At 40.5% G+C, this 27,935-nt stretch overlaps 2 protein-coding genes across 16 annotated transcripts in view; both read left to right on the top strand.

Annotated features, from left to right (window-relative positions):
- The window catches only part of eif4g3a (eukaryotic translation initiation factor 4 gamma, 3a), a 68,741-nt gene extending 59,960 nt beyond the window's left edge, over nucleotides 1–8,781 (top strand). For 11 of the 13 annotated variants that reach the window (XM_047347249.1, XM_047347247.1, XM_047347242.1 and 8 more), the window contains 12 exons: nucleotides 1,683–1,773; nucleotides 2,085–2,202; nucleotides 2,293–2,519; nucleotides 2,768–2,880; nucleotides 3,129–3,301; nucleotides 4,365–4,490; nucleotides 4,697–4,778; nucleotides 5,067–5,162; nucleotides 5,369–5,515; nucleotides 6,768–6,849; nucleotides 6,970–7,116; nucleotides 7,780–8,781. In XM_047347249.1, the coding sequence (XP_047203205.1) occupies nucleotides 1,683–1,773; nucleotides 2,085–2,202; nucleotides 2,293–2,519; nucleotides 2,768–2,880; nucleotides 3,129–3,301; nucleotides 4,365–4,490; nucleotides 4,697–4,778; nucleotides 5,067–5,162; nucleotides 5,369–5,515; nucleotides 6,768–6,849; nucleotides 6,970–7,116; nucleotides 7,780–7,961 (1,584 nt within the window). In that variant the 3' untranslated portion in view covers nucleotides 7,962–8,781. The remainder of the gene's footprint in view (nucleotides 1–1,682; nucleotides 1,774–2,084; nucleotides 2,203–2,292; nucleotides 2,520–2,767; nucleotides 2,881–3,128; nucleotides 3,302–4,364; nucleotides 4,491–4,696; nucleotides 4,779–5,066; nucleotides 5,163–5,368; nucleotides 5,516–6,767; nucleotides 6,850–6,969; nucleotides 7,117–7,779) is intronic. The other 2 variants (XM_047347250.1, XM_047347238.1) reach the window with 1 other exon arrangement.
- A 2,909-nt stretch (nucleotides 8,782–11,690) lies between these two features.
- hp1bp3 (heterochromatin protein 1, binding protein 3) lies at nucleotides 11,691–23,672 on the top strand. Of its 3 annotated transcripts, none has more exons than XM_047348482.1 (13): nucleotides 11,691–11,822; nucleotides 12,239–12,316; nucleotides 12,631–12,808; nucleotides 16,043–16,111; nucleotides 16,221–16,377; nucleotides 16,463–16,606; nucleotides 18,605–18,664; nucleotides 19,260–19,399; nucleotides 19,630–19,720; nucleotides 19,908–20,061; nucleotides 21,667–21,778; nucleotides 22,012–22,152; nucleotides 22,243–23,672. In XM_047348482.1, exons 2-13 carry the CDS (start codon nucleotides 12,250–12,252, stop codon nucleotides 22,820–22,822), a joined length of 1,893 nt encoding a protein of 630 aa, XP_047204438.1. In that variant the 5' UTR covers nucleotides 11,691–11,822; nucleotides 12,239–12,249; the 3' UTR covers nucleotides 22,823–23,672. The 3 variants fall into 3 exon arrangements, with proteins under 3 accessions (XP_047204438.1, XP_047204442.1, XP_047204439.1); XM_047348483.1 differs by lacking the exon at nucleotides 11,691–11,822 and adding an exon at nucleotides 11,983–12,140; XM_047348486.1 differs by lacking the exon at nucleotides 16,043–16,111.
- The last annotated feature ends 4,263 nt before the right edge of the window (nucleotides 23,673–27,935 follow it).

The following is a 27,935-nucleotide window of genomic DNA, read 5'->3' as shown; positions in this document are numbered from 1 at the left end:
TGGTTTGGAAACTATCCCACAAAGTATTGCGAAAGACTATTGTGTGGGGACGCAAAAGAGAAAAAATCCCCCCTTGTCCCCTCGCGGACTCCGTATAGAAAGGCTTCATCAAGGGAAGATATTAAATAAATATGTTGTGAAATAGGAAAAAAGTGTATGTACCATTAAATGAACAATTTATTTAATACATCATTAAATATTAAGTGTACCACTAATTACGTGAAGTCGTCTTTAAAATTATACTTAATTATTCAGTGGCACATTTAATTGCATAATATTCCATTTCATGATATAATGGTACATTTATTGTTTCTAATGATGTATTAAATAAATAAATGGTACCTTTAATTTAATGGCACATTTAATGTTACATTTCTTTCATGTTACATTTGCTTCACTTATGGTACTTTCACAACATTTATTTATTTAACGATGATTTTATTGTATTAATTTTGTCCAGTTTGACCCTCCATTCTTGATGCCTGTATAGGAGGTCATGTCAGAATTTAAATCAGGTGTTCTGGAGCAGACACACATTTAAAACGTACAGGGAAGGGGTCCCTGAGGTCCAGGGCTGTGAACCATTGAGGTACAGTTTCTAAATTGTGAAGGTAATGCCTTTTTGCACTTTTGTTCACCAAGTATAGTTCTCTTACTAGGTGCATTTTTCTTAAATTTGAAACATAAAAGTGATGTCATTGTTCAAAGGAAACAATCACTTAATAAATGAGTAAAATACAACTATGTACATTTTGTTTATTCAACTAAGATAGGCATGGTCTGTTTCCTTGTTTAATATTTTATTATTTCTTCATTATTATTCTTTTTACTTTAACTGGCCTTTACTACAGCTAAAAATAGGGACCTAACTGGTCCTTCAAACAAAGAAATTGCCAAAAGACTAAATGAAGAAAACAAAAATGGGAGAGTCACAGGAGTGGGAGTCGTTCTAAATGGGAGTGGGAGTCAATTTACCAGGAGTGGGACAGGATTTTTTTCGTTATGCTGGCCTGGGGGGGACAAGACATTTTTCTGTGGGAGCGGGATGGGACAGGAGAGAAAATCCACACCTGTGTCACCCTCTACTGTGAAGTTAAATCTGCTAACAAACATACATAGTTCCGCACTGTAATTAAATCGACTGGTGAGGATGTTTTTCATGTCACGACTATTGTTGACAGAGCAACAGGATAGGTCTTGTGAAATATAAATGTGCTTTAAACGCAACTCCGCCTCATCTGGTCTGTATTATTGCGGGTTAATCCATTCAGCTACTCCCCCTGCTGGATATGTTGGGTAGTGATGAACAAACCCTTACATTGTATTGGTGTTGGGAGTCCAGATTGTAGCTGCTCACTGGCTTTTCACTGTCACGTAACAAAAAAAATTTGCTTAATACATGCAGTGTGCTAATTAGCACCTCCACTGGTGAACATCTGAGCTGCCAGGTTTTCCACAGGTTAATGGGGAAATCATTTTATTTCTTTGCTGCACATTATGAGCTCAAAACAATGAAACATGATAAAATGATCACTCTGTGGACATTAAGTTAGTTTACAATTACTTTCACTTATAAATCAATCTTAATGGATTTGAATCTGGAACATTTTAATTGTAGAGCTTTATCGTTTAATCTGTTGATAAGTTTTTCCAGTTTAGAGTAACAATACTGATTTTTGCAGCCTCAGATGGATGAGAAGATCCAGCTAGGCCCTCGGGCTCAAGTTACATGGGTGAAGGGCAGCAGTGGAGGAGCCAAAGCCAGTGACTCGGGTAAGATGCCCCAGCAGATCACCAATGAGCAAGACTCCGTTTATAGTATTGAATCAAAGATGCATCTTAAGGCGATCAACTAATGAACTGCAGCTCAAACAGGAAGCTCTGGTTCAGGTGTTTTTATTTAAGAATATTTAACTTTACTTTGGCAAACAGATGAAAACTAAGAAACATTTATACAGGGATTCTGTGGGATGTTAAAAACTCTAAAATTGAAATCCTCTCTTTTTTTTTTTTAGGTCTAGAAAAGTCTCTTTTTTTAACGTTCATCTTTGTCATTCATCTTTCTTTCATCCTGTAACTATCAGAGCTATCTCGGACTGCTGGCCTAAACCGTTTCTCCGCACTGCAGTCCACACCTTTACCTCAGCCCTCGACCACACCTCCACAGAACCCTGACTATGACTCCAGGAGAACCCTGGGAAGGTAGAACATGAACCCAGCTGGATCTTCTTCATTATTTCTAGTCACTTGTTTTACTTATATTTCTTTGACCTTATTTGTCTCTGCTCTTAGCAGTCGGAACAACACAGTTAGAGAACGTAGCGAAAAGCCGCTGAACTCACCCCAGTCGTCTTCACGGCCCGGCCCGTTCATCAGGGGGGGCAGTTCTAAAGAGCTGTTGGAGACTCAAAGCCCGGAGGAGCCACGAAGGGACCGGGAGCGAGAGGGAGCAGAATCCCGGAGGTCAAGTGTGTCGGAGGACAAAACCGAGCTGGAGCGCAGCAAAGTCAGGGAACCTGGTGAGAACACTAACGGAGTCTGTTTACTTTAACACGGATAAAAAGTACAGAACAATGATAAAAAAATCTGTGTTTTTGTGGCCATGTAATCGGTCTGCAAGTTTGTTTTTTTTCACACTGCATTTCTACTGACAGGACGACTCATTAACTGATTCAGTTTGTCAGAATAAGATGTGGACGATGTGTTTGCGTGTGGGGGGTTCATCAGAGCAGAACCTGCAGTGATCTAAATGTCGCTCTTACTTCAGTGAAACCTGAGCCAGAGGTTCAGAAGCCAGACAGACCTGCCTTGTCGGAGGAGCAGATCGAAAGGAAGTCAAAGTCCATTATTGACGAGTTCCTGCACATAAACGATTACAAGGTAACTCTGACGTCCGTGATCTGTCGGACCTCAAGTTGGATTTCAAAACTGTAGTCCTGACCAGCAGTTATTTGAAGAATTTTGTGACTCAGCAGGGTGTGTTTCTGTAACTTTTTTTTTTTTTTTTTAATATTGATTTCCTAAGGACTTCAGACACCAGGCTCTGATGAATGTAATCTGCTCAGATCCCAGTTGTTACACGTTTCCTGATGAGCTTGTCTTCATGATAGCGTCTCATTTTTCTCCAGGAGGCTGTCCAGTGTGTGGACGAGCTGAACTTGGGCTCTCAGTTGCACATCTTTGTGCGGATCGGGGTGGAGTCCACCCTGGAGCGCAGTCAGATCACACGGGACCACATGGGCCGACTCCTCTTCCAGCTGGTGCAGCAGGGGATGCTACCCAAGGCCCAGTTATACAGAGGGTTAGTCCACCCGCTGCATGCGTGCTGCTTGAGAACCGCAGAAGCAATGAAAGGAGTTTGCTTGCACCAGAACTGCGCTGAAAATAAACTTTTTATAAATTATCTTAAGTAGTGCAGCCATTCTTTCATTGGGTGTCAACTCCTGGAGGAAATTTACTTCAATCAATTAAATCATGCTTTTGTAGTGCAGCCTTGAAGCTATCCTTTTATCTTAAAGTGTAATAAAATATTTATGTTTTATAAAAGGACAGTAATTTACTTAAATCCCCCCTAAAATCTCTTGGTATATTTTGTGCACTTAGAGGTTTTAATTAAGGAAAACAATGATTTGCAAAAGTATTAAAACCGCTTGGCTTAATTGGATTTATCACATTACAACCACAAACTTCATTTTGTTGCGATTCTTTTTATGATAGACTGACACAAAGTTATACGATTGTAAAAAGAACTGTGTCCATTTTGTTTATGAAATGAAACTCTTAAACCTGTGGCATGCATTTGTATTTACCCAAAAGGTTCAGTTTTGGACTCATTTGGCCAGAGCACCTCCTTCCACATGTCTGCTGTGGTCCTTACATGGCTTGTGGTAAACTTTAAATGGAACTTCTCATGGCTTTCTTTCAGCAATGACTTTATTCGTGGCACTTTTTCAAAAAGGCCAAATTTGTTGAGTATACTGCAGCTCCTCCAGAGTTACCATGGGCCTCTTACCTGCCTTTCTGATTATTGCTCCTTATTTATATTGAAATTAAAATATACACACGTAGACTCTACTAATTTGGGTGACCTCTGAACTTCCTCTGATTTTATTTGAGGATGAGCTCAATACAATGCATGCCTCACTTCAAATATTTTATTTGTGAAAATAATTCTAGAAAACCATTCTATAAAAATGTGCATTAGCATCGGCTGTAACATAAAAGACGGTTTATATGATTTAAAGGCTGTTGCAAGGCTCTATAAATCACTACAAGTAATTGCACAAATAAACAAACGTGTATTTATCCATTTTAATTTCGTACTGTTTATTTCTAAGCTTGGCTGCATCTTTGTGGTTTCTCAGGTTTGCAGACACACTGGAGCTGGCTGACGACATGGCCATCGACATTCCCCACATATGGCTGTACCTGGCCGAGCTGCTCAGCCCTTTGCTGAAGGACGGAGGCTTCTCTATGAGCGAGCTCTTCAGGTACTGAGAGTAGTTCTGCAAACCCGGCATGCTGAACATCATTGACCTTTTCATATCTTTATCCAGAAAGACAGCGCTGTGTGTTGTAGTGCATATCATCGATGCCAGAATATTTTCTCTGCTTTTGTGCTCCTCCTTCTTACAGCACCTTTAAGACTCAACCACTTATATATGGTCATTTAATGATCCTTTTTGTTTGTTCTTAGTGAATTAAGCAAACCTTTGCTTCCTGTTGGAAGAGCTGGGATCTTAATATCAGAAATACTGCACATACTATGCAAACAAATGGTAAGCATCACTAGGGTCATATATGTTGTCTGTTGCTTTTTGGTAGCTGCCTGAACATATTCAACTGATTTACTATTAATGAAAAAATATTTTTTTCCAATGTTGTTGAAGAAACCATGGAGATATTAACTTGTATAAACTTCCAATGGTATAATTTATTTGTTTTACTACATAGTTTGGCTATATTACTAGGCAATTCTAGTAAAGTGCTCATTTTCAAATTGACAACGTCGGTAAAGCAACAAGACATTATTCAGACAGAAACGTTGATGTGTTTTGTTTCCACAGAGCCATAGGAATGTGGGATCGTTGTGGAGGGAATCTGGCCTAAACTGGGCCGACCTACTAGAAGAGGAGGATGTCGAGGCTTTCATCTCACAGCAGGTTTGTAGTAAAAGACTCCGCTCTGGTCCAGAAGAGCCACAGATCCCTCATCTGCAGGAATGCTTGTTTAACCTTCACTAGTAAATTGAGAATTTGTTCAGAGAAATTTTTGTTTTACTGGTCTACCTCTTTCACATTTTCCTTTCTCACAGATTATCTTGTATCTGTCTCATCGGGCCACTCTACTTTTATTTTGTTACAAACAGAAACTCCAGTTCCTTCAGTCAGAAGGTTCAAGTTCTGAGGAGGTGCAGACAAAACGGATCTTATCTCCTGAGGAGCTGAGTCAGCAGCTAGAGAAACTCCTCCTGGAGGACATGGCCAGTGATGAGCAGATCTTTGACTGGGTAGAGGTAAAAATCAAGCGGCCAAAAGGGAGCAGAACTAGAAATTCAGTTCAGTTAATTTATGCAGCACCAATTCACAACAAGTGACATCTCAAGACACGAGACTAAAATTCATTTATATCAAATTATATAGAAATACATGATCAGATCAGTCCAATATGAACCAATCATATAGACAGAAATTTAGTTTTAGTTTTATGATTCCGGTTGTTAAAAACCATTCATCTTAAGCACACAGTTTTAAAAACGGCTTGAATATGTTACACTGCTAGCAGGACAGGAGAAATATTGATAAGTTCTGTCACAATGCATGATGAAGATACCAGGCTGTGAGATTTGAAGGGAATGATAGAGATATCAGTCCAGCAGTTATTGGACAGCAAGACGGGTTTTAACACTCTTACTACAAGAAGTGAAGGCTAAAAAATAGGAGTTTGGGGAAAAGGAGACGGTTATGAAAGCAATAACAAGGCATCTGTCACAGCTGCGTCCACCATGCACAATTTTCCGGATGCCTATTTTAATAACAGTCACATCTGTCACTCTGGACGACCACAAACAATTTAGGTTTAGAACCATAGATTTCTTTTTACAATTCTTTCATGACAAAACAAAATGGTCAATGATGGCCAATAATTGCACAGCATGAACTCAGTCTAAGAAAGCCCAGTTGATTGCTTGAAGTCATACTTGGCAGCCTTCCCTCCTCCTGAGTGAGCATGTGGCCACAGTGGAAAGGAACAGCTCCTTTTTAACAGGAAGAAACCTGCAGCAGAACAAGGCTCAGTTTGTATGACTGTGGTGACTGACTGCAGGTTGAGAGGAAGGAGGAAGTGATCTGGTGCAGGAGCCAAGCAATCTTGTCTTTATATCTCTGAGTACTTTATGAAGAGCTATAGTATTCTATCAGTCATACTTTATCATGTGTTCCTGAGTTGGTAGTCGGAAACATTTTGCTAACTGGTTAATAGTAGAACTGAGTATAAGGTCTTTGCTGGACATGAGGTTATGAAGTGACATGTTTAATGTAGAGGACATCATTCAGAAACACTGTGATGAAAAGGAAGGCATTGTTTCATATGCAGCTGTTTGAGGAACTAATGAGCCTTACCCTGCACCATAGATCATGAGCAATAATAAAGCTCCACTCACGATCTCTGAAGTCCTACAAGTAGCTCTTTCCATTTTTGCTGCTGTTGAAGTTGTTTCTTACTCTTTAGTGGCATCACCCCTGAGCTGATTTTGTTTTGCTTTCCAGGCAAACCTCGACGAGTCCCAGGCGAGCTCGTCTCCCTTCCTGAGGGCTTTGATGACGGCTGTGTGTAAAGCAGCAGTGAAAGGTGAGCACTCCAGAAACTGGAAGAGACACTTTTCCATTAATTGTTGTATTCATGAACTGCCAAAATCCAAGCAGAGCAGCTTTCCGTGCACCAACTCTGCCACTGGTGTTTAACCCACAGATGAGAACCCTAACTGTCGTGTGGACACGGCCATCATCCAGAAGAGGTTGCCTGTATTACTCAAGTACCTTAACTCAGACACTGAGCGACAGCTGCAAGCACTTTATGCACTTCAGGCGCTGAACGTTTCCCTTGATCAGCCTCCAAGTAAGTGTTAGAACAAAGCAAATAAAGCCATGGTTTTAAACTTTAAAGAAGAAAATAATGTGATCATTACTGAGCACAGATGTGTATGTAAAGCTTCCAGTTTTATGCTGTACATTCAGTATATAATCTCCAAAAGCACAAAACAGACTTAGAAAAGTTTGAAATTTCACTTATTTAGTCACAAAAAAGTATGAAAAAATAAAACTCAATATTGAAAATGTTTGTTTTCAGACCTTTTATTTTTCTTCCATTTCCTGTAAGATAAAAATCAGTCTTTCTGATTTAAAATGGATTTACTGAACTGATTCATTTATTTTAAACTTCATCTACAACAGGTTGAGTTTTTGCTCATTTTTTTTTATCGTTTTGGTTTTTAAGTTGATGCCCAATCCACAGATAATCCAGATTAAATGAGTGTGTCTTTGGCTGATTTGTCAAACATACAGATCATAAACCCAAACTTGGTAAATGTTTTGTACTCCAGAAGGTTATGAAAACCACAACATGTCCCTCCACCCAAGAAACAGCAACCTGGCTGATATGTTTCTGATTAATTCTGAGATCAAAATGAAAGATTTTGCAACCTTTTTATAAAACGTGTGCAACATTAGAGATATGGTGTCTACTTTTATGTGTGATAATAGTAATTTTGCTGTCTTGCAGACCTTCTCCGGATGTTCTTCGACTGTCTGTACGATGAGGACGTCATCTCAGAGGACGCTTTCTACAAGTGGGAGTCGAGCAAAGACCCTGCCGAGCAGCAGGGTAAGGGCGTGGCCCTCAAGTCCGTCACAGCATTCTTTACCTGGCTGCGGGAAGCCGAGGAGGAGTCTGAGGACAATTGACGAGGGCGGCTCCCGGGACACGGCGTAGTGGAACGGCATCCTTAACAGCAGAACAAATTTTTTAAGCGGCTGCACGGACGGGGCGGCGTGTTTACGGCTGGAACTATTTTTGGTTTTCCCTTCCCCTGCGGTACAGTTGTGAAACATACCGCCATCTTCAGTTTGAATTCCAACGGTGGAAGCACTAAATACTGTATCATACATAGAAAATATTTTTGTTTTAAATTTTAACTTACTTTTTTGTTACTTTTTAAGAAGAGACTTAAAGATACATAGGTTCTGGACTCCTTAATTTATTATTTTTTTAAGGACTGCAAATTTGAAAATTATTTAACATTTGCAGATGCTCACAACAGGAACACAACAACAGAAATAACAATATAATTAAGTATAATAACAAAATAATTGTGAGATAAATATCCTCCCTGGATTTCACTCTGATTGAGAACAGGTTAAATGCATCTTTATATTGGGATGAAGGGGAAGCAGGAATGAAAGAAAGCAGTGAATAAATAAGAACTCATAACTTTGTTGTCGGTCAAAGGTCATCTTGTCATTAGCAGGAAGTTATTTTCCTCAGCCTTGGCTGGTTCTGCGTTGATATGAACACACACACACCTCAAAAGAGGTAAAATATGCATCTAGGAAGTGATGCAACTAGAACTGTCAAGTTACGCAGCTGAACAAAGCGATGAAGAACTAAAGTTAAGCATTCAAAAGCCAATGGCCAAGGTCTCTGAAAACAAGATGCTTGTAATACGACCTACGGAGCAGAGTAAAGCTTGTAAATACATTAAAGACAAAAAATGTATTTAAAAGGTTCTGATTCTTGTGACTTCTCTTTGTTGTGGGAGTTGTGGATTACTGGGCTACCTTCTGATGACTGCAGGGTGTGTGGTGCATTCAGGTTGAGTTGCAGTGATTCTGGTTTGAATTGAGAAAAGCTGTTCGACGTAGCGAGAGAAGGCTGAAGGGCTCTAACTTTAATCTCCTGAGACACACAAGCACCAGTTAGGCACTATGAGATGTCTTCCCATTTTTAAATCTTTTCAAAAGGTGGCATTTTACCTCAAAAATTCTGATCAAAAACTCCATTTATTCTGGTTTCCATTTAGTAATCATGCTGTCATAAACGTATTTACTGTACACTATATGACCAAGCCACTCACTTTAAACACCAGAACAGGTAGAGGTTTATATCAACAGTTTATCAGCATGTACTTAAACAGCATGTTTTAAAAGCAACTTTGCCTTGAATCCTCAATATTAACTGGGAGCATTTTCTTGTTTTCCACCTCTTAAGTAAATAGAACAATTTAAAGTAGCAAGTTTGGGTTTAAGGAAATCTTTACACACTTTAATGTAAAGTGGTAATAAGGACAATTATCAGCAGCTGCATCTATAACATCATTAGCTTCTATAAGAAATACAAGGGTTGGACAATGAAACTGAAACACCTGATTTTAGACCACAATAATTTATTAGTATGGTGCAGGGCCTCCTTTTGCGGCCAATACAGCGTCAATTCGTCTTGGGAATGACATATACAAGTCCTGCACAGTGGTCAGAGGGATTTTAAGCCATTCTTCTTGCAGGATAGTGGCCAGGTCACTACGTGATACTGGTGGAGGAAAACGATTCCTGACTCGCTCCTCCAAACACCCCAAAGTGGCTCAATAATATTTAGATCTGGTAACTGTGCAGGCCATGGGAGATGTTCAACTTCACTTTCATGTTCATCAAACCAATCTTTCACCAGTCTTGCTGTGTGTATTGGTGCATTGTCATCCTGATACACGGCACCGCCTTCAGGATACAATGTTTGAACCATTGGATGCACATGGTCCTCAAGAATGGTTCGGTAGTCCTTGGCAGTGACGCGCCCATCTAGCACAAGTATTGGGCCAAGGGAATGCCATGATATGGCAGCCCAAACCATCACTGATCCACCCCCATGCTTCACTCTGGACATGCAACAGTCTGGGTGGTATGCTTCTTTGCACCAACAATTTGTCCTCTTTTGAACTCTGGTATGTCACCCATAATGTTGTGTGCATTTCAATATTTTGAGCAAAACTGTGCTCTTACCCTGCTAATTGAACCTTCACACTCTGCTCTTACTGGTGCAATGTGCAATCAATAAAGACTGGCTACCAGGCTGGTCCAATTTAGCCATGAAACCTCCCACACTAAAATGACAGGTGTTTCAGTGTCACTGTCCAACCCCTGTATATATTAGGCTGAGTCTTACTTGAGCTTCAAGTCCTACTTTTTGGGGTTATTTTTTTTTTGCTGGTTAGTGTAACTCTTTGTAGTTTGCCATGTTTTTTTTTTATGGATAGAATCAGTTCTCTTCCATGAAACATAACCAGGATACAACTAGTCTTATCTTGGTATTCCATCATATTCAGTCTTTTATTAAACATCCTGAAAAACCTCTGAACAATCATATAGGCTTCTAAAAAAAGAAAGATTCTCAGATTGTATTAAGTATTCCGGACTGACAAAAATTCAAAGTAGTTTATTTTTAAAAACTGGGTTTAACTGTCTCTCCTTCGTGTCTTGTTCACTATATAAATAAACTTGACTAGTGATGATGGATAGGAAAGCTCTCAATTTAATGGTCCTTGGTTACAACTTTTACCTGTGGATATGAGATTTGGATCAAGACAAGATCCCAGGTATAAGCATCTGAAATGAGCTTCCGCCATAAGGTGACTGGGCTAACCTTTGGACATAGAGCGGGGAATTCAGAGTAAAGCTGTTCCTCCGCATCAAAAGGAGTCAGCTGAGGTGGTTCAGGGATAAAATCAGGGTTCCTCCTTGGTGTCCTGTGTGAAGGTTTCCAATGCACATCCCACTGGGAAGAGACCTTCCGGACTGGGACACATTGGGATAACCAGAATGAGCTGGAGAGTGGTGGTGGGCAGAAGGATGTTTGGGTTCCACTTATCTCTGATAACTGGAAGATGATGACTAGATGGATAGTTTTTGAGAAAAACCTCTGGGTTTAAAAATAAGTGAAAAAAGAAAAAAAAAAAATCTTTCTTTGAATATAGTCTTGTGGAAATGTTTTAAATCACACCTCATTGTTAATATTTTGGTCCAAAGATATAAGATGTAATCTTTACCAAGTTTTAAAACCATACTAATGCTGACTTTTCTGATATCTGTTTTTTTTTTTTTTAATCTTGAGCTTGAGGCGTTGATCCTGGACCTTGCAACTTATTTCATGAATGTTTAGTGCATTTCTTTTTAAGCCATTTGACACTGACCTAGTAAGGACTCGAGCCCTGATGACGCGAGCGAAGGATTGAACCAGTTATCATCCTGAAGATCACTACCAAACAATTGTTTACAGAAATAGTTGCAATTTAAAATCACTAGCATCTCCAGTGTAGTCTGTCTTTAGCACCAATTATTTGGTGTCATGCAGCTTTTTCAGCGTTGCAGCTTCTCATTTGTCTTCGTATTTGAAGGAGACGAGGCGCAGAGTATATTTCATTATTTAGGCAAAGAGGAAAATATGTGAAGCAGTAGGAAAGGTACATTTAAAGACCTTGAAAAGGCCAAGACGAAACCACAACCTCAAAGCATGTTAGTGTGAGGAAAATGTCCTGCTTATTTTTTTTCACCGGCCAACCTTTACATTAAACCTGAATTCTGACTAAATATTTTTTATTGATTCATTTTAGCCATGACAACCCGTTTTATTATTATTTGAATCCGCTGACGCGCCGCGTGACACGCACGTCATCAGCGGTCCTAGTGGGGCGGGGCTCGTTAACGGAGAAATTGAAATAAATGATCCTGCAGAAATCTCACCTGAAACCATCTTATTTTCCAGCACACCAATAAAGGGTAAGCTCGCTTTGTATTTAGGTAATTTTTTTTTTTTCTTGCTAAGCATTAACTTGTATCGATTTCATGCTCGGAAAGCCGCTGATTGTAGAGTTTTTGCTCCATGCAACTGAAATGAATTTTGTCTGCCTTGCGCGACGCCATTACTGCACTCCCAACCCTACGGACAAAATGGCGAATGTGGAGGGAAAAAAAAAATCTTGGTGTTCATTGTTTGTTCGGAGAAGGAGAAGATGGGTTTGTTTAAAGCTGGCGGATATGAAAGGGTTGTTGTATTGAAGGTGGTCGTGCTTTTCCCAAACTGCACGTTAGTTTCAGGTGAAGGAAATGAATGAAGTCCACGCATATAAACAAATGAAATATTTCAAACATGCTCAGTCATGTGCTCATGCTTATTGCTTCTTCTTTTCGTCCAGAATAATCTGTGATGCCGATTCGCCGAGCAGCCGCAACTCCAACCCAGGAGAAGGCTCCCTCTGCGGCTGCAGAGAAAGGTGAGGCCGGAGTCGCACATCCCCTAAACTGTGGACCCCTGAGCACCACCACCCACGCATCATTTCACTAAGATCAGGGTGTATTAAGTCCGACGCTGCACTGTTTTGGGTTTTTTAATCTCCAGATGGTGCCATTGTTCACTCTTCACAAAGTACTGATTACTTTGTGGTTTTTAGGGTCTAAAACATGTAGCTTACAAGGTTTTACAAAATAAAATAACTTGTTTTTTATTTTTGTTTAAGACCTGGAGATATGCATCTCAGTTCATTTGTATTGCTGCTACTTCATTGTTCTGTTTATTTTTACATCAAAGAACCAGAAGCCTCTTCTGAGGACTCGCCCCCTGCTGATGAGGAGCAGGCTGCATCTTCAGCTGCCCCAGCTGAGGGTGAGGAGGGGGAGACGTCAGGCGATGGAGAGACCAAGGGGAAAATGGAGAAGGCAGAAGGTGGAACCTTGCAGTCAAAGGAACAAACCGAAGGCGGGAATGAGTAAGTTACGATCTAGAGACTAGTTGCAATTGAAAACTCTGCGATATTTCACTTTGATAGCACTTTTATCTTTTTAAATTATCCTTACCTCTGCTGGATTACAACTTGAAGCTCACATGGTCGCAGTGTTGCATTCCTAAAAGATGTGAGGTCCTGTCACAGCCACAATAATTCCCTGCACACTAGATTAGTTAACTGACGGATGTGCGCAGTCTTGGGGGGGGAGTCCAGGAGGAGGAGACGCTGTCATCTGTCTTTAGTTTTTTTTTTTTTTTGGCAGAACATTTCTGGGATTTCTGGGATTTTCTTTGCACTGTTCAGTGCTACAGTAAGTTTACTTCTGGACCATCGTCATTCTGTGTCCATATTATTTTCCTCTTACAGATGATTTCTCTTCTCTCTCTCTCTCCCCCCCCCAATGCAGAACAGCTCTATCTGCATTTTGTAAATTGGCGGGTTGACTGTTTCAACCCATATGGCGGACTCCTGCAAGCCACATGCCTATTTGTAAAGTTAAGGTATTTTCAAGTGAAACCACAGAAAGGGCTAATTGGAACTTTAGAAAAACAAGCTGATATACAATGTGCTGAAACTAAACCATGATATCTCTTTGTGCCCTCTTATTTAACAATATAATGCTTGTTTTTTTTTCTATAAAACCTAGACCAGGGTTTGTGGAAAGCACAAATGTGTAGTGTGACATATTTGGTATGTCATGGAGCTGGTCAGCAATAACACACTTAATTCTGGGGGCAGAAATTTGGTTTTACTACTTCAGCTTTTCCAGTAAGCTGTGGTAAGCAGATGCTTATTTAACATTAGTTTTCTAAAACTGAGGTTAATATAAAGAACATCAAATTATATGGTGCTTATAACAAAATTAGTTTATATTAAAGTGTATATAATAGAGTTGCATGGACACCTTTTTTATAGAACGTTTCTAGTCGCGCTGACCACTCAAAGCACTTTAAAACTAGTTTGATAATTTGCCAGAAATTTAGATTAATTATCCAAACATCTTTGGCAAAAGCAGAGATGGCATGAACTTGCAAATTGTGTGCTACTAATGGCAACAACAGTTGCAAGACTAGCTATTAAGGCAGTACAAAATATCTAAAATATGTCATCACAATATCAGTGTGTGAACATGCAATTTGTTTGTTAGATATTATACTTAAAATGTCATTTATTGACTTTTTGCATACAGTATTGCAGTGATAGATGATCAGACCTAAAACAGAGGGTAGTATCCAAGATGCTAAAGGACTCTGTGTGTTGAAAGCATTGTAGTGGTGATTGGAGAGAAGCGAGGAAAATAACGTTTTATATGGTCTGATACTGCAATATTCAGTAATATTTCAAACACTGAATTTTGAACTCTCTGCGGCCAGACTAGCCATTAAAACAATTCCTGAGCATATTTTATGTAGACCTTGCAACTAATACTTGAAAATATTATCAGCCATTAAGTTTGATTACATTGACCGTTAAGTCCATAAGTACAGCTCACACAGATGACAAAGCACTCTGGTATTACAGGTCCTTCTCAAAAAATTGGCATATTGTGATAAAGTTCATTATTTTCCATAATGTCATGATGAAAATTTAACATTCATATATTTTAGAATCATTGCACACTAACTGAAATATTTCAGGTCTTTTATTGTCTTAATACGGATGATTTTGGCATACAGCTCATGAAAACCCAAAATTCCTATCTCACAAAATTAGCATATTTCATCAGACCAATAAAAGAAACACCTGCAAAAGATTCCTGAGGCCTTTAAAACTCCCAGCCTGGTTCATCACTCAAAACCCCAATCATGGGTAAGACTGCCGACCCGACTGCTGTCCAGAAGGCCACTATTGACACCCTCAAGCAAGAGGGTAAGACACAGAAAGACATTTCTGAACAAATAGGCTGTTCCCAGAGTGCTGTATCAAGGCACCTCAGTGGGAAGTCTGTGGGAAGGAAAAAGTGTGGCAGAAAACGCTGCACAACGAGAAGAGGTGACCAGACCCTGAGGAAGATTGTGGAGAAGGGCCGATTCCAGACCTTGGGGGACCTGCGGAAGCAGTGGACTGAGTCTGGAGTAGAAACATCCAGAGCCACCGTGCACAGGCGTGTGCAGGAAATGGGCTACAGGTGCCACATTCCCCAGACCTGGGCTACAGAGAAGCAGCACTGGACTGTTGCTCAGTGGTCCAAAGTACTTTTTTCGGATGAAAGCAAATTCTGCATGTCATTCTGAAATCAAGGTGCCAGAGTCTGGAGGAAGACTGGGGAGAAGGAAATGCCAAAATGACAGAAGTCCAGTGTCAAGTACCCACAGTCAGTGATGGTCTGGGGTGCCGTGTCAGCTGCTGGTGTTGGTCCACTGTGTTTTATCAATGGCAGGGTCAATGCAGCTAGCTATCAGGAGATTTTGGAGCACTTCATGCTTCCATCTGCTGAAAAGCTTTATGGAGATGAAGATTTCATTTTTCAGCACGACCTGGCACCTGCTCACAGTGCCAAAACCACTGGTAAATGGTTTACTGACCATGGTATCACTGTGCTCAATTGGCCTGCCAACTCTCCTGACCTGAACCCCATAGAGAATCTGTGGGATATTGTGAAGAGAACGTTGAGAGACTCAAGACCCAACACTCTGGATGAGCTAAAGGCCGCTATCGAAGCATCCTGGGCCTCCATAAGACCTCAGCAGTGCCACAGGCTGATTGCCTCCATGCCACGCCGCATTGAAGCAGTCATTTCTGCCAAAGGATTCCCGACCAAGTATTGAGTGCATAACTGTACATGATTATTTGAAGGTTGACGTTTTTTTGTATTAAAAACACTTTTCTTTTATTGATTGGATGAAATATGCTAATTTTGTGAGATAGGAATTTTGGGTTTTCATGAGCTGTATGCCACAATCATCCGTATTAAGACAATAAAAGACCTGAAATATTTCAGTTAGTGTGCAATGAATCTAAAATATATGAATGTTACATTTTCATCATGACATTATAGAAAATAATGAACTTTATCACAATATGCTAATTTTTTGAGAAGAACCTGTATTTGAGATCTTTTTTACCCTCTTCCTCCTCCTGTTCTCCCAGTCATCGGAAAATAATTCTGCATCTATCAGCACGTAGATTAGTGGCATTTCAGCTCAAATTTCCATTGTGGTCATTAAGACAGATGTTCTGAAACTTAATTGTGTCTCTCTTGCCGGTGACAAACAGACATATTGTGAAATGCCAGGACTGCGCGGCTGGACAGTGCTCAACGCACTGCTATGTTCTCCTTCTAAGGTGAGGCTGTGATAAAGATAAGGGTGGTAACGATCACAGTGAAATATCGCTTGAAACGTACTGACCCATCCCCCCTTCACTGAATTTGTGTTGCTCCTTCTGGTGGCAGGATGAAAGATGGCTTCAAGTATAAGAAATCCAAATCCAAGAAGATGAAACGGACAATTCCTGCATGGGCTAGCGTCACCACAAGCAAAAACATTCCCGTTACCAACTTTGCAGGCACGCAGAACAAAGTGGATAGCATCCTTGTCGAGGCTATAGGGGTGTGTACAAACTCTGAGCTCATCTTGGTCTTAATCGTCTCTTTAAACATTTGTTTCTTTCAATACTGTTTTGTTTTCTCTGTAGTCCTCTAATGAGAGGTCTGGGATGTCCTTCCAATCCGTCATGAAATATATTTTGAAAAAATACCCTGGGATGGAGCTTAACAAACAGAAGTTTCGCATCAAGAAAGCAATGAATAAACACTTGGAAAAGGGCACCATCAAACAGGTAACAATTTTTTTTTTTTTTTTTACTTCTACAGTGCTGTGGAAAAGTGTTGGCCCCTTTTTATAGATTTCTGCAGTTTTTGATTTTCTATCACATGTTAGTGTTGAAGATCTTCATCTGATTTTAATATCAGACAAAGATAACTTTGGTAAATACAACTACAACATGCTTTAATCAGTGGCAAATGGACTTGGTTCTGTTTTTTTTTTTTTTTCTTCTTCCTTGAAAAGCTTCGACACCAATGCAGGAGTCTTCATCAATTGTGGAGGCTTGCATTTGAGCAACCTGCAGTTTGGGAGCTGCTGTGCTTTAATCACATGGAGGCCTGTCCTCCTAGGAGCATTCCAAGTCAGATGCAAATCAATAACCAGTCTGTCCGTCCCTAATTCATTAGACTATTGTTTGGTGTGATTTGTTTACTTGGTCACGTGGCTCCTGATAAGACCATTTGCGTAATTTCTTTGGAGTGAGTTTCAAAGCAGGGTTGTAGATGGTGGAAAGCTGGAACCCCACCCTCCCTATTGATTTCTCTCTTTTGACATAGATGGCTTCAATCACTCCTCTTTCAATCTGTCCTGTCGGTGTCTGTCTACAAAGTACAGTTTTAAATGATTGGGGGTGTATTCACACCTGCCCCTTTTTTTTCTGCTTTAAACGGGCCAGAGTTTGTTTCCCCTGTTGGTCTGGACCTTTTTATACAGCTGTGAATTCACTCAGAGGTACCCTGGTCTAGACCAAACAACTGGACTAACACCCCCTTTTTGTGGTGGTCTGGTTCCACTTCCAAATGGATTCTGGTGCGGTTTGGTTATGGTCCGAATACAAATGGTCCCGATCCAACCCAACTTCGGAAAACATGTCTCCTTGGACTTTACAAGCTTCTGTAGCTGCTAGCAAAGGTGTACGTTGTACTGAAATCATACTTGATCAGCTGTGTGTTGCTCAGCAACGCTGCTACAGGTATGTTGCAGGACAGTGCACGTTGAGCACATAGTCTCCTTCGTCCTGCAGCATGCATTCGCCGACGCCGTCCCAAAATTAATAGAACATCACAAAATATGTTGACTGAGCTGCTCTTCACTCTCACAATGATATTGCAGCTGTAATAACGGCACAACTATGCAGAACAGAGGTCCTGCACGCAGCACGTATACAGTTCTTTTCCTCCATTTCCAGGTCTGTGTAATGTCCCGCTCCCATCATTTCTGACCATTGAGAGTAATGATCGTCATCCGCATGGGTTTGTCTACAAGAAATGGTTCACTTGCAAAAAGTACAATGTGAAAGCAAACCAAAAAAATAAAGTCCGCTTTTGATCCGGACTAAACAAGTGGACCAAAGGACTTTACTGATAGGAAAGTGAATTTCCCATTATATCCGGCCTAAAACTATTTCAGGAAACTACGCAGCATTTTTTGAGTGGGGGCATCATGTCAACGTTTAAAAAACGTGGTGGTTGTATGATTGGCTGGGGATTCTTTACTACGCCAGGACCCGGATGACTGATGACTAGCTGTAACTGCTAGTTGTTGTTTCCTCACAGAAAGTCCTGAAGGAGACTATAGAAGACTTTCATGACAGTTATCACAAACTGATAAAAGGAGCACAGCTACTTATTAGTTTTAGGGGGCAATTACTTTTTCACTTAGGGTTGGTTCTAATACAAAACTCAATTTTTGTATTAGGGTTATTTGTTTGGCATTAAAATTTGTGATATAAAAACAAAAACGGCACAATTTGGTAAGAGGGCAAATACTTCATTACACTATGTGGGGTTAGAAATCTCATTTTAGTCATTCAGTGTAACATTAGTAAAGCTCTTTACTGTTCAGCTATGTCTTTGCCTTGCCATGCATCTGTAAGGTCTTCATTTATCTAACAGTCAAGCCTCCCGTTTGTTTTAAATATTCAGTTATTTTCAACTCTCTCTTAATCTAGCTTGGGCTGTCAGCAACCTTATAAATAAATCTCAATTTCTCTGTTTTTCTTGTTTTATAGCTAAAGGGTAAAGGCCTTTCAGGAACCTTCGCCATTGGAAAACAACCTCCCCCATCTAAGGTGTGTTACTGTAGAGACCTCTCTTCTAACTTTAAGCTTGGAAGAAAACTGTATGGTGTCTGACAGGTTGTCTACCAATGAGCATCAATTTCATGTTCCCAACATTGGTGCACATTTCTTCAAAATTTTACATGTTAATCATTGGCTGTTGGAGAATGAAAAATGTTTACACGCTTGCCCAGGTAAAGCTTTTAGGTTTAACTTCATATTTGATGGAATTTGTGGTGAAATTTTTGTTTCCTATTAGAAAAAAGGAGCAGTATCACCGCCTTGTAGTTCAGGGTCTTTGACCCTGATCTCCTAATGTGGATCAGAGGTATAATATTGGTGGGCTGACTTCAACACTGCAATATGTGGGCTGGTCAATACTGGATATGGATTGCAAAATTTTTAAAACACAATTTGTAAAGCCTTTAAATTTGTAAAAAAAAAAAAAAAAAAAAAAAAAAGGAAAATATTGGGGATGCTTAGTTTCTCAAAATTAGTTCTTGTGTAATTCTTGTGAACACATTGTGTTAAGGTCTCATCTTTTAAGCTCAATGTGTGCCTGCACTCGAATCTAATTCTGTTTTATGCTCTCTAATGGTGTCTCTAGAAAGGTGCTCAGAAACAGGAGCCTCTGGGAGATGCTCTTCCTCTCATCATCACTCGGCTCTGTGAGCCCAAAGAAGCCTCTTACAATCTGATCAAGAAGTACCTGGAGCAGCACTTCCCCTGCTTCAACATTGAAAACAGGTATGACAGTGTGACTGGGTGTAGTTCTCTTTAACCTTTTTTACATTGTCTGGTGTTGAATAAAACAATCACAGTTCAGGTTAGGAAGAATGTCACTAAACTTTGTACTGACCATATGTCCATAATAACAACAATACACTTAACGGTTTGACTGGGGAGAAAAAACATACTATAATAATGGTCCTGGGATGAACTGAGATCAAATGATAACCTTATTGTTTTTATCTCAGGCCTGATCTCCTAAAGACCGCCCTGGTGAGGGCTGTAGAGAAAGGACACCTGGAGCAAATTACAGGGAAAGGAGCTAGAGGAACCTTCCAGGTAATTTTCTGAATACTCCTAACCTCACTAAGTTCTCCAAAGTGAGCTGTTTTATTTAATAAAATATAATTAAGGACAGATATGTGCCTGATTTACATTTGAGTTATTTTACCAGATATGTGTTGGTATTCTATTATGCAAATGTTGTCAAAATGTGTCCATATGTTCTGAATTGTTTCCCTCTCAGCTGAAGCGAGCTGCCAAAGAGCTGAAAGGCAGCATGTTGGAAGACGCTATCACAGTTGCTATCACAGCTATGAATGAGCCCAAAACCTGCAGCACTACATCTCTGCGCAAATTTCTCGTAGATTCCAACAAGGACGTAAAGGAGAACCTGTTGGGTAAGTCCTGTGTCTCCAATGCTCACAGGTTTTAGCAGAACTTATTGATGACCCAACTTAAAAAAAAAAAAAAAAGACGAGTGTGAACTTCAACCACGCGTGCAGTATTTAACAAAGCTGTACTTGAAGCCACTATTCCACACTGACGACGAACAATACGAATCGCCAAGAATTGTAAATTTTTAGGATTTGTGAGGATTCTTGGGATTTTGCACATTTTTTGGTCCAATCTGCAGCGCCGTAAAATTCAGTTTTGACACACGTGCAATAGATAAAGATAAATCGTGAGATTTGGCTTGATCCGCACTTATGTTGTCAAAAATTAGGTACGATTTACAAAAATCTATTAAGAATACTGCAGGAATGCTAGAATCCGTTAGGAATGGGTACAGTTGAATTTGCTACTATTCTTGACAATTCTTGGGATTTTCCATCAAGTGAATGTTATTTGGATGATAATTGTTGATTAGAAGTTTTTTGCCAATAAAATGTAATATTACAAGTTACAAAAAAAGAATTTTAGGAGGCACAAAGGCCCTGAGTGGTCAAGACACATCTTCACAAATCCCCAATTGAGCTATGAAAGCATACAAATGTCTACGAAACAATAATTAATTGGTTACGATGCCTAACAACAGCCTTTGAATTTATTAAGAATTAAATGTGAACTTCTGGCACGTATTCCAGATGACTCAAGAACTGCAAGAAATGACAAAGAATAAAATACGAATTGGTTACGAATTCAAGAACTTGTTACGATTTAACTGAGAATCCTAAAGTTTGGCGATTCGTGTGATTCGTGCTCTGTGTGGAAATGCAGCATTAGACACACAGTGCTGCTACAGTTTAGACATGGGTGACTAAACTGCCCTTTTTGCTTATTTTTTCCCAACCATCAAGTTAAAATTCAAAGAATGTTTAATTTCAGTAAATGTATAATACAGCCATGGTTGGGTCCATCCTGCTAATTGAAACTGTTGCACCCAGTTGTATCATGAATAAGTTTCATTAAATATCAGTTTAACTTGATTTTGTTTTACCATCAATCATTAATTACACCAAGGTCTATTTTTCTACTACTTACAGCTAAGAGAGAACTGATGAACCAAACAGTTTTTTCCCCTAAAACAGTCACAGCATCTTTTGTTCATTTGTCAGCCCAGGTTGTAGATTTGTTCATGCATGTAAGAAAGACCACTGCTTCACAAACTTCATTACTTGAACCTTGCATAGTCTCATCAAGCTCAGACATGTGTACAGGTGGCTGCACAAGTAATTGCTGGTTGGCTGATCAGCTACAAAACATTCAAAGCCAGTTTTAATCGGTAAAAATCTCAGCTAACTGGGAAACTGTGTGGAAGAGGAAACATTTGTCAGCAAAATTAGTCTGGAGTGATGGAGTGTTTTTTGTTTTTTTTCCAGAGGTCTCAGTACAGTCAAAGTATTTTCCTTTGACTGTACTTCATTCATTGTTTTGTAATCACATTGATGCAACACAAACTCTTATTTTAGTGGATAATAAACTTGATTCCAGGTTTGGGTGGAACAGCCATGGGACCTAAACATGCATATGGTGTCACTAAAATGGGGAACTCTCTTCTTCAGTGGCCAATTTGAGGAGGACTCTGACCAAGTGTAAAGTGCTGGGCTGGATGGAGCAGATCACTGGTCATGGTTTCACTGGGACTTACCAGCTCTCGTTTCCATTTTATCCAAGGTAATCCATCTCCCTTTAGAAGTTTTTTTTTTTTTTTCAAGTAACCCTTTAATAATCTGTAATTTAATCTGTTGTGCTCAGAAAATAAATTTACAGTAGCATGCATGTTCAAGCCTGGGGGAAAGCAAGACATTTTCAAACCAGAATATAAAAATATATAGAATAATCAATTAAGTTACTGAGGCATAGATTTTCTTCATGTAATTACATGTTGTTTTTTTCTGTTGTCGTAGTCCTACCACTCTGTATCCAGACAAGTTTAAAGATGCTCCAAAAAAAACAGCCGCACGGAAGCAGACTGTTGACCCATCAGATGAAGAGGAGGAAGAATCTGAGGAAGAAGAGTCAGAGGATGAAGCTCCAGCTCGTAAGAGGTACATGTAAGCCGCGAGTATTTTCTAATAAGGCTACACTTTGACATGTTTCTGCGTATTGTATCATCTAACTCTTGAAATCACTCCTAGGAAACCTAATAAGAGGCCTCCACCCAAGGCTCAGCGCCCTCCACCAACCAAGAAATCCCGCAGTGTCAGTAAGTCGAAGGCTAAAGGCAGAGGTCGTCCACTGGCAAATAAGTCTCCTGCCAAGAAAACTGTGACATCAGAAAGGAACCCATCTAAGAAGGAAACTACATCGACGCCTAAAGCAGCACCTGTGAAGAGAGGTGCTCCTTCAAGAAAGTCTAAAACACCAGCTGTTAAAAAGCTAAGCAAAAAAGGGTCTAGGAAACCCCCATCCAGAGAGTCATCCCCAGATGAGCCCAAAGTTGAAAAAGTGACGATAAAAAGTGGGTCCAAACGATCAAAACCTGAGGAGTCCTACCCTGAGGAACCTAAAGTTATAAAGGAGACGTCAAAAAGCGTCTCAAAGCGATCTAAAGCCGAAGAGCCATCTCCTAAGGAGCCTGCGGCCAAAAAGCCGGCGACCAAAGGCGGGTCCAAAAAGCCTGTCTCGGAACCGTCACCTCCTGAGAAAGCTGACCTAAAAAAAAAACCGAAAGGCGGCAAACAGTCAGCTCGAAAGTCCAAGAGAGGAAAATACTGAACCCATGAGCGCCTTCTAGAAACTGGGCCGTGCTGAACGTTCTGCAGTCTGCAGCTTTGTTTCAATGCTCTCTATTTTTACCATTGTTTTCTCTGTTTTAGAGGGCAGTAGCTTTAGTTTTTTGGGATTTTTTTAACAGTAAAGTAAGAACATTAACAATTATGTTAGCTGTGCATTGAGGGTGTGTTGAAGTACTTTTTTTATTCATGATATGTAGAGCAGCTTGGTTAGTGTTGCTGTTAAAGCTGCCAGCTTGGGAAAGCATAGCAAAATTCACCATCCTGTAACTAAAACCATGTCTTGACTTTTGTTTGTATGTGTCTATCCACTCAATGCTGGTGGCTCACATTCCTAATGCCAAGAAAAGAGAGTTCAGTGTTTTTTTTTTTCGAAGGGGGAAGTGTCTGTAATTATTGTTATTTTTTTTTTTTTAAAGAGGTTGAAGACCTTAGGTGAACAGTGTTGCTGCATTATCAAAGAGAGAAATTTAGACTGTTGTCCAGTATCTTAAGATGCCCATCCTGTTCAGTGTGGCCAGTACAGGATTGGAATCTTAAATCCTTTATATCCTTTATTGTAACCTTTATACTTTTGGGGGGGATATTATGTTGTCCTCTTAATAAATTGAGAAGAAAACAGTATTGAAGTCACAAATAAATAAATAAAAGAAATGCCTGTGTAAGCAAGCTTATACATTGGTTTTAATAGCTTCACAGCTATTACTCAGTCCCAAATTAAAAACTTGTGTTCAGAAATGGGAGGATACCAGCTCATACATACCCTGCATGCATGTATTCCTTGTGTTCTGCTTTTTTCCCCAAGTCATTAATAAAATGGCTATATTTGTAAACTGCGTGTGTAAACCATGGTGTTTATTATTTTGTTTGGGTTTTTTTTATGCCACCGCAGCTAGATGGTATCCCTTGTTTGGCCAGAAATCCTAGACCTGCATTCTCAGATTTAAATAACTTTTGTTTTGTAAAAGTTAGGGCTTTTCCATTGTTTTGGTTGAAACTTGTTTACGTCTCACAAATACAAATTTTTGAAAAGCCTGCATTCAACCTAATACTCCTCTTTTGAAATGCAATAGTGTAACATTATTTTTTGTACTGGTCTTCTGCTTTATCCGGGTCGCGGGGGCAGCAGACTCGGCAGAGACACCCAGACTTCCCTCTCTCCAGACACCTCCTCCAGCTCTTCCAGGGGGAGCCCAAGGCGTTCCCAGGCCAGCCGAGAGACATAGTCCCTCCAGCGTGTCCTGGGCCTCCTCCCGGTGGGACGTGCCTGGAACACCTCCCAGGCGAGGCATCCAGTATACAGGTCCTTCTCAAAATATTAGCATATTGTGATAAAGTTCATTATTTTCCATAATGTCATGATGAAAATTTAACATTCATATATTTTAGATTCATTGCACACTAACTGAAATATTTCAGGTCTTTTATTGTCTTAATACGGATGATTGTGGCATCCAGCTCATGAAAACCCAAAATTCCTATCTCACAAAATTAGCATATTTCATCCGACCAATAAAAGAAAAGTGTTTTTAATACAAAAAACGTCAACCTTCAAATAATCATGTACAGTTATGCACTCAATACTTGGTCGGGAATCCTTTGGCAGAAATGACTGCTTCAATGCGGCGTGGCATGGAGGCAATCAGCCTGTGGCACTGCTGAGGTCTTATGGAGGCCCAGGATGCTTCGATAGCAGCCTTCAGCTCATCCAGAGTGTTGGGTCTTGAGTCTCTCAACGTTCTCTTCACAATATCCCACAGATTTTCTATGGGGTTCAGGTCAGGAGAGTTGGCAGGCCAATTGAGCACAGTGATACCATGGTGAGTAAACCATTTACCAGTGGTTTTGGCACTGTGAGCAGGTGCCAGGTCGTGCTGAAAAATGAAATCTTCATCTCCATAAAGCTTTTCAGCAGATGGAAGCATGAAGTGCTCCAAAATCTCCTGATAGCTAGCTGCATTGACCCTGCCCTTGATAAAACACAGTGGACCAACACCAGCAGCTGACACGGCACCCCAGACCATCACTGACTGTGGGTACTTGACACTGGACTTCTGGCATTTTGGCATTTCCTTCTCCCCAGTCTTCCTCCAGACTCTGGCATCTTGATTTCTGGATGACATGCAGAATTTGCTTTCATCCGAAAAAAGTACTTTGGACCACTGAACAACAGTCCAGTGCTGCTTCTCTGTAGCCCAGGTCAGGCGCTTCTGCCGCTGTTTCTGGTTCAAAAGTGGCTCCGAGCCCCTCCCGGATGGCCGAGCTCCTCACGCTATCTCTAAGGGAGTGCCCGGCCACCCTACGGAGGAAGCTCATTTCAGCTGCTTGTATCCGGGATCTCGTTCTTTCGGTCATGACCCAAAGTTCATGGCCATAGGTGAGGGTAGGAAGGTAGACAGACCAGTAAATCGAGAGCTTCGCTTTTTGGCTCAGCTCTACGACACTACTACAGCGCCCCCATTACTGCGGCAGCCGCACCAATCTGTCTGGATCTCCCGCTCCATTCTCCCCTCACTCGTGAACAAGACCCCAAGATACTTGAACTCCTCCACTTGAAGCAGAAACTTCAACCTGAAGAGGACAAGCCACCCTTTTCCGGTTGAGAACCATGGCCATGGACTTTGAGGAGCTCATCTTCATCCCAGCTGCTTCACACTGCAAACCGCCCCAGTGCGTGCTGTAGGTCTTGGCTAGAGGGGGCCAGCAGGACCACGTCATCTGCAAAAAGAAGAGACAAATCCACTGGTCCCCAAACCAGACCCCCTCTGGCCGTTGGCTCCACCTAGAAATCCTGTCCATAAAAGTTATGAACAGGACCAGTGACAAAGGGCAGCCCTGCCAGACTTCAAAATGCACTGGGAACAGGTTGGACTTGGTGCCGGCAATGTGGACCAAACTTCTGCTCTGCTGGTAAAGAGACTGGATGGCCCCTAATAAAGGGCCCCTTACTCTGTACTCCTGGAGCACCCCCCACAGGGCACCACGAGGGACACAGTCGAATGCCTTCTCCAGGTCCACAAAAGACATGCGACAAACTCCCATGAACCCTCGAGTACCCTGCAGAGGGTTAGAGCTAGTCCAGTGTTCCATGACCGGGACAAAAACCACACTGCTCCTCCTGGTTCGACTATCGGCCAGATTCTCCTCACCCTGGGATAGGCCTTACCAGGGAGGCTGGAGAGTCTGATCCCCCTATAGTTGGAACACACCCTCCGATCAACCTTACATTATTTTTCCATTTGATAAATTATTTTATAATCTCCCGTATAGGTCTAGATTTAGCTCAAGGCAAACTATTGTCAGTCTGCATGTTTTTAAGCTGTAGGGCGGTAAAAAATTTGTCTCAAAGAAATCAACCCTTTTTTTCAAATTTGCAGAAGCAATTTTCTAGAACTAAATGAAGGAAGACTGGAGAGGCACAAAATCCAAGTTACTTGAGGTCCAAAGTTTCCACAGTTGGTGATTATTGGGGAGCAATGTCTTCTGTTGGTGTTGGTTCACTGTGTTTAATTAAGTCCAAAGTCAGAGCAGCTGTCTACCAGGACATTTTGAGAAGCTATTGTCAAGAGAAAGAAGAAGAGTTACCCCACACCCTACATTGCTGACTAGCTGAAGGCCGCTGTTAAAGCAACCCAGACTACCTTAACACCATCAGTAATTCATGCCAAAGGGCCCCTACCAAGTACTGTGAAAATATTTACTGTGCAGTGCATGGAAACACTTTTTTTCACTATGCCAACATTTCTGTATTAATCTTTTTTATTTATTTATTAAAAAACATTATTTAGAGGCATATGAATGCAAATGGCAAGATATAATAATTTGCTACGCCCACAGAGTACAGCCAGCAATAACTGTTCCCAGCAGGATTCAACACCTTGTTCTGTGTGATAACTGTGCTTGAAACTTGTAAGAGTCAGAGTTTAAAAGAAGGACATCCACCAGTGAAACAGGTGACTTCCTGTTCTAAGCGGGTCTAAACGTGAGCATGTAAATATGACCAGTGATGGTCTGAGATTACACACAAAGTTTGGTGCTGCTGTGAGCTTGTGTTAAAGTTATCACAGTTTTGTCTTTTATGATGAGAAGTCAGACTTTAAAGCTTGGCCTCACCCACATGCTGTCATGTAGCAAAAAGCTTTTGATAAGGTTTTATCCCCAATGCCTTAAAACTATACTGAATCATTTTGAAGTCTGTATGTGAAAAGTTGTGAGAAGGAGTTTGCTCACATACGACGTGTGTAAACGAGAGAAAATGGCGGCTTTCATCCAAAAGGACTGACTTCCTGTGTGGTTTGAACCATGGTACCAAGATACTTTTTTTTTTCAGCATACAGTGTCCAAACCAAGTTAGACCAAATTGTTATCTGTCTTGTGACACAATTTAAAGTTAATTGAGTGAAGACGGTCAGAGAGGGACCTTTCCAAGTGAAAAAGTGATTTCTGGTTCTCAGGGGTGATGGCTTTGATGATATCAGCATTTGACCACATAGGATTGTTGGTCACCTAAGAGGGATCAGTCATAACAAGTTGGGCCTAATTCAGCTTTTCTATATGAAAGTTACATGTAGGAAAATCATAATTTTAATAACTTTTAATCCCACATTCCTTAAGTGCACACTGACCATATTTGAACCCAATAGCTCAAAATCTCTAAATCCCTAGGTGGAGGAGTTAAAGTATACAATGTAAAGACGTTCATGGAATGTCAAAAACGCCCAAAAATGACCCTTTGACCCAAAATGGGCGACTTCTTGTTGGTTTTAGGGCATAGCTCCATTTCAAATCTCTACAATAAACCAGTTGGCCTATCTCAGTTTAGGGAGTGCTGTGGAGCCATTTGGCCATTTTTGATTCCATTAAAATACAAAAACGTCACGCGGGGACAATTTTGGGTAAAGTTTGGTGAGTTTTCATACATGTTAAGGCCTCCAAAAAGCCAATTCATTTGTCAGGAAAATAATAATAAACAGAACAGTTTCAACAGGCCTTTGCACCGCTTTTGCTGCTCAGGCACAATAAACATTTGAAAACTGTCTGTGAAGCAGCACCCGGTTTCAGTCTTTTTGGCAGACACTTTGTCAATGTTTGCGACA

The sequence above is a fragment of the Girardinichthys multiradiatus genome, chromosome 20, assembly GCF_021462225.1.
Source record: "Girardinichthys multiradiatus isolate DD_20200921_A chromosome 20, DD_fGirMul_XY1, whole genome shotgun sequence".
In the NCBI taxonomy this organism is placed as follows: domain Eukaryota; kingdom Metazoa; phylum Chordata; class Actinopteri; order Cyprinodontiformes; family Goodeidae; genus Girardinichthys; species Girardinichthys multiradiatus.
The sequence above is the reverse complement of the archived record's forward strand: the minus strand, read 5'-3'. Positions and strand labels throughout refer to the sequence as shown.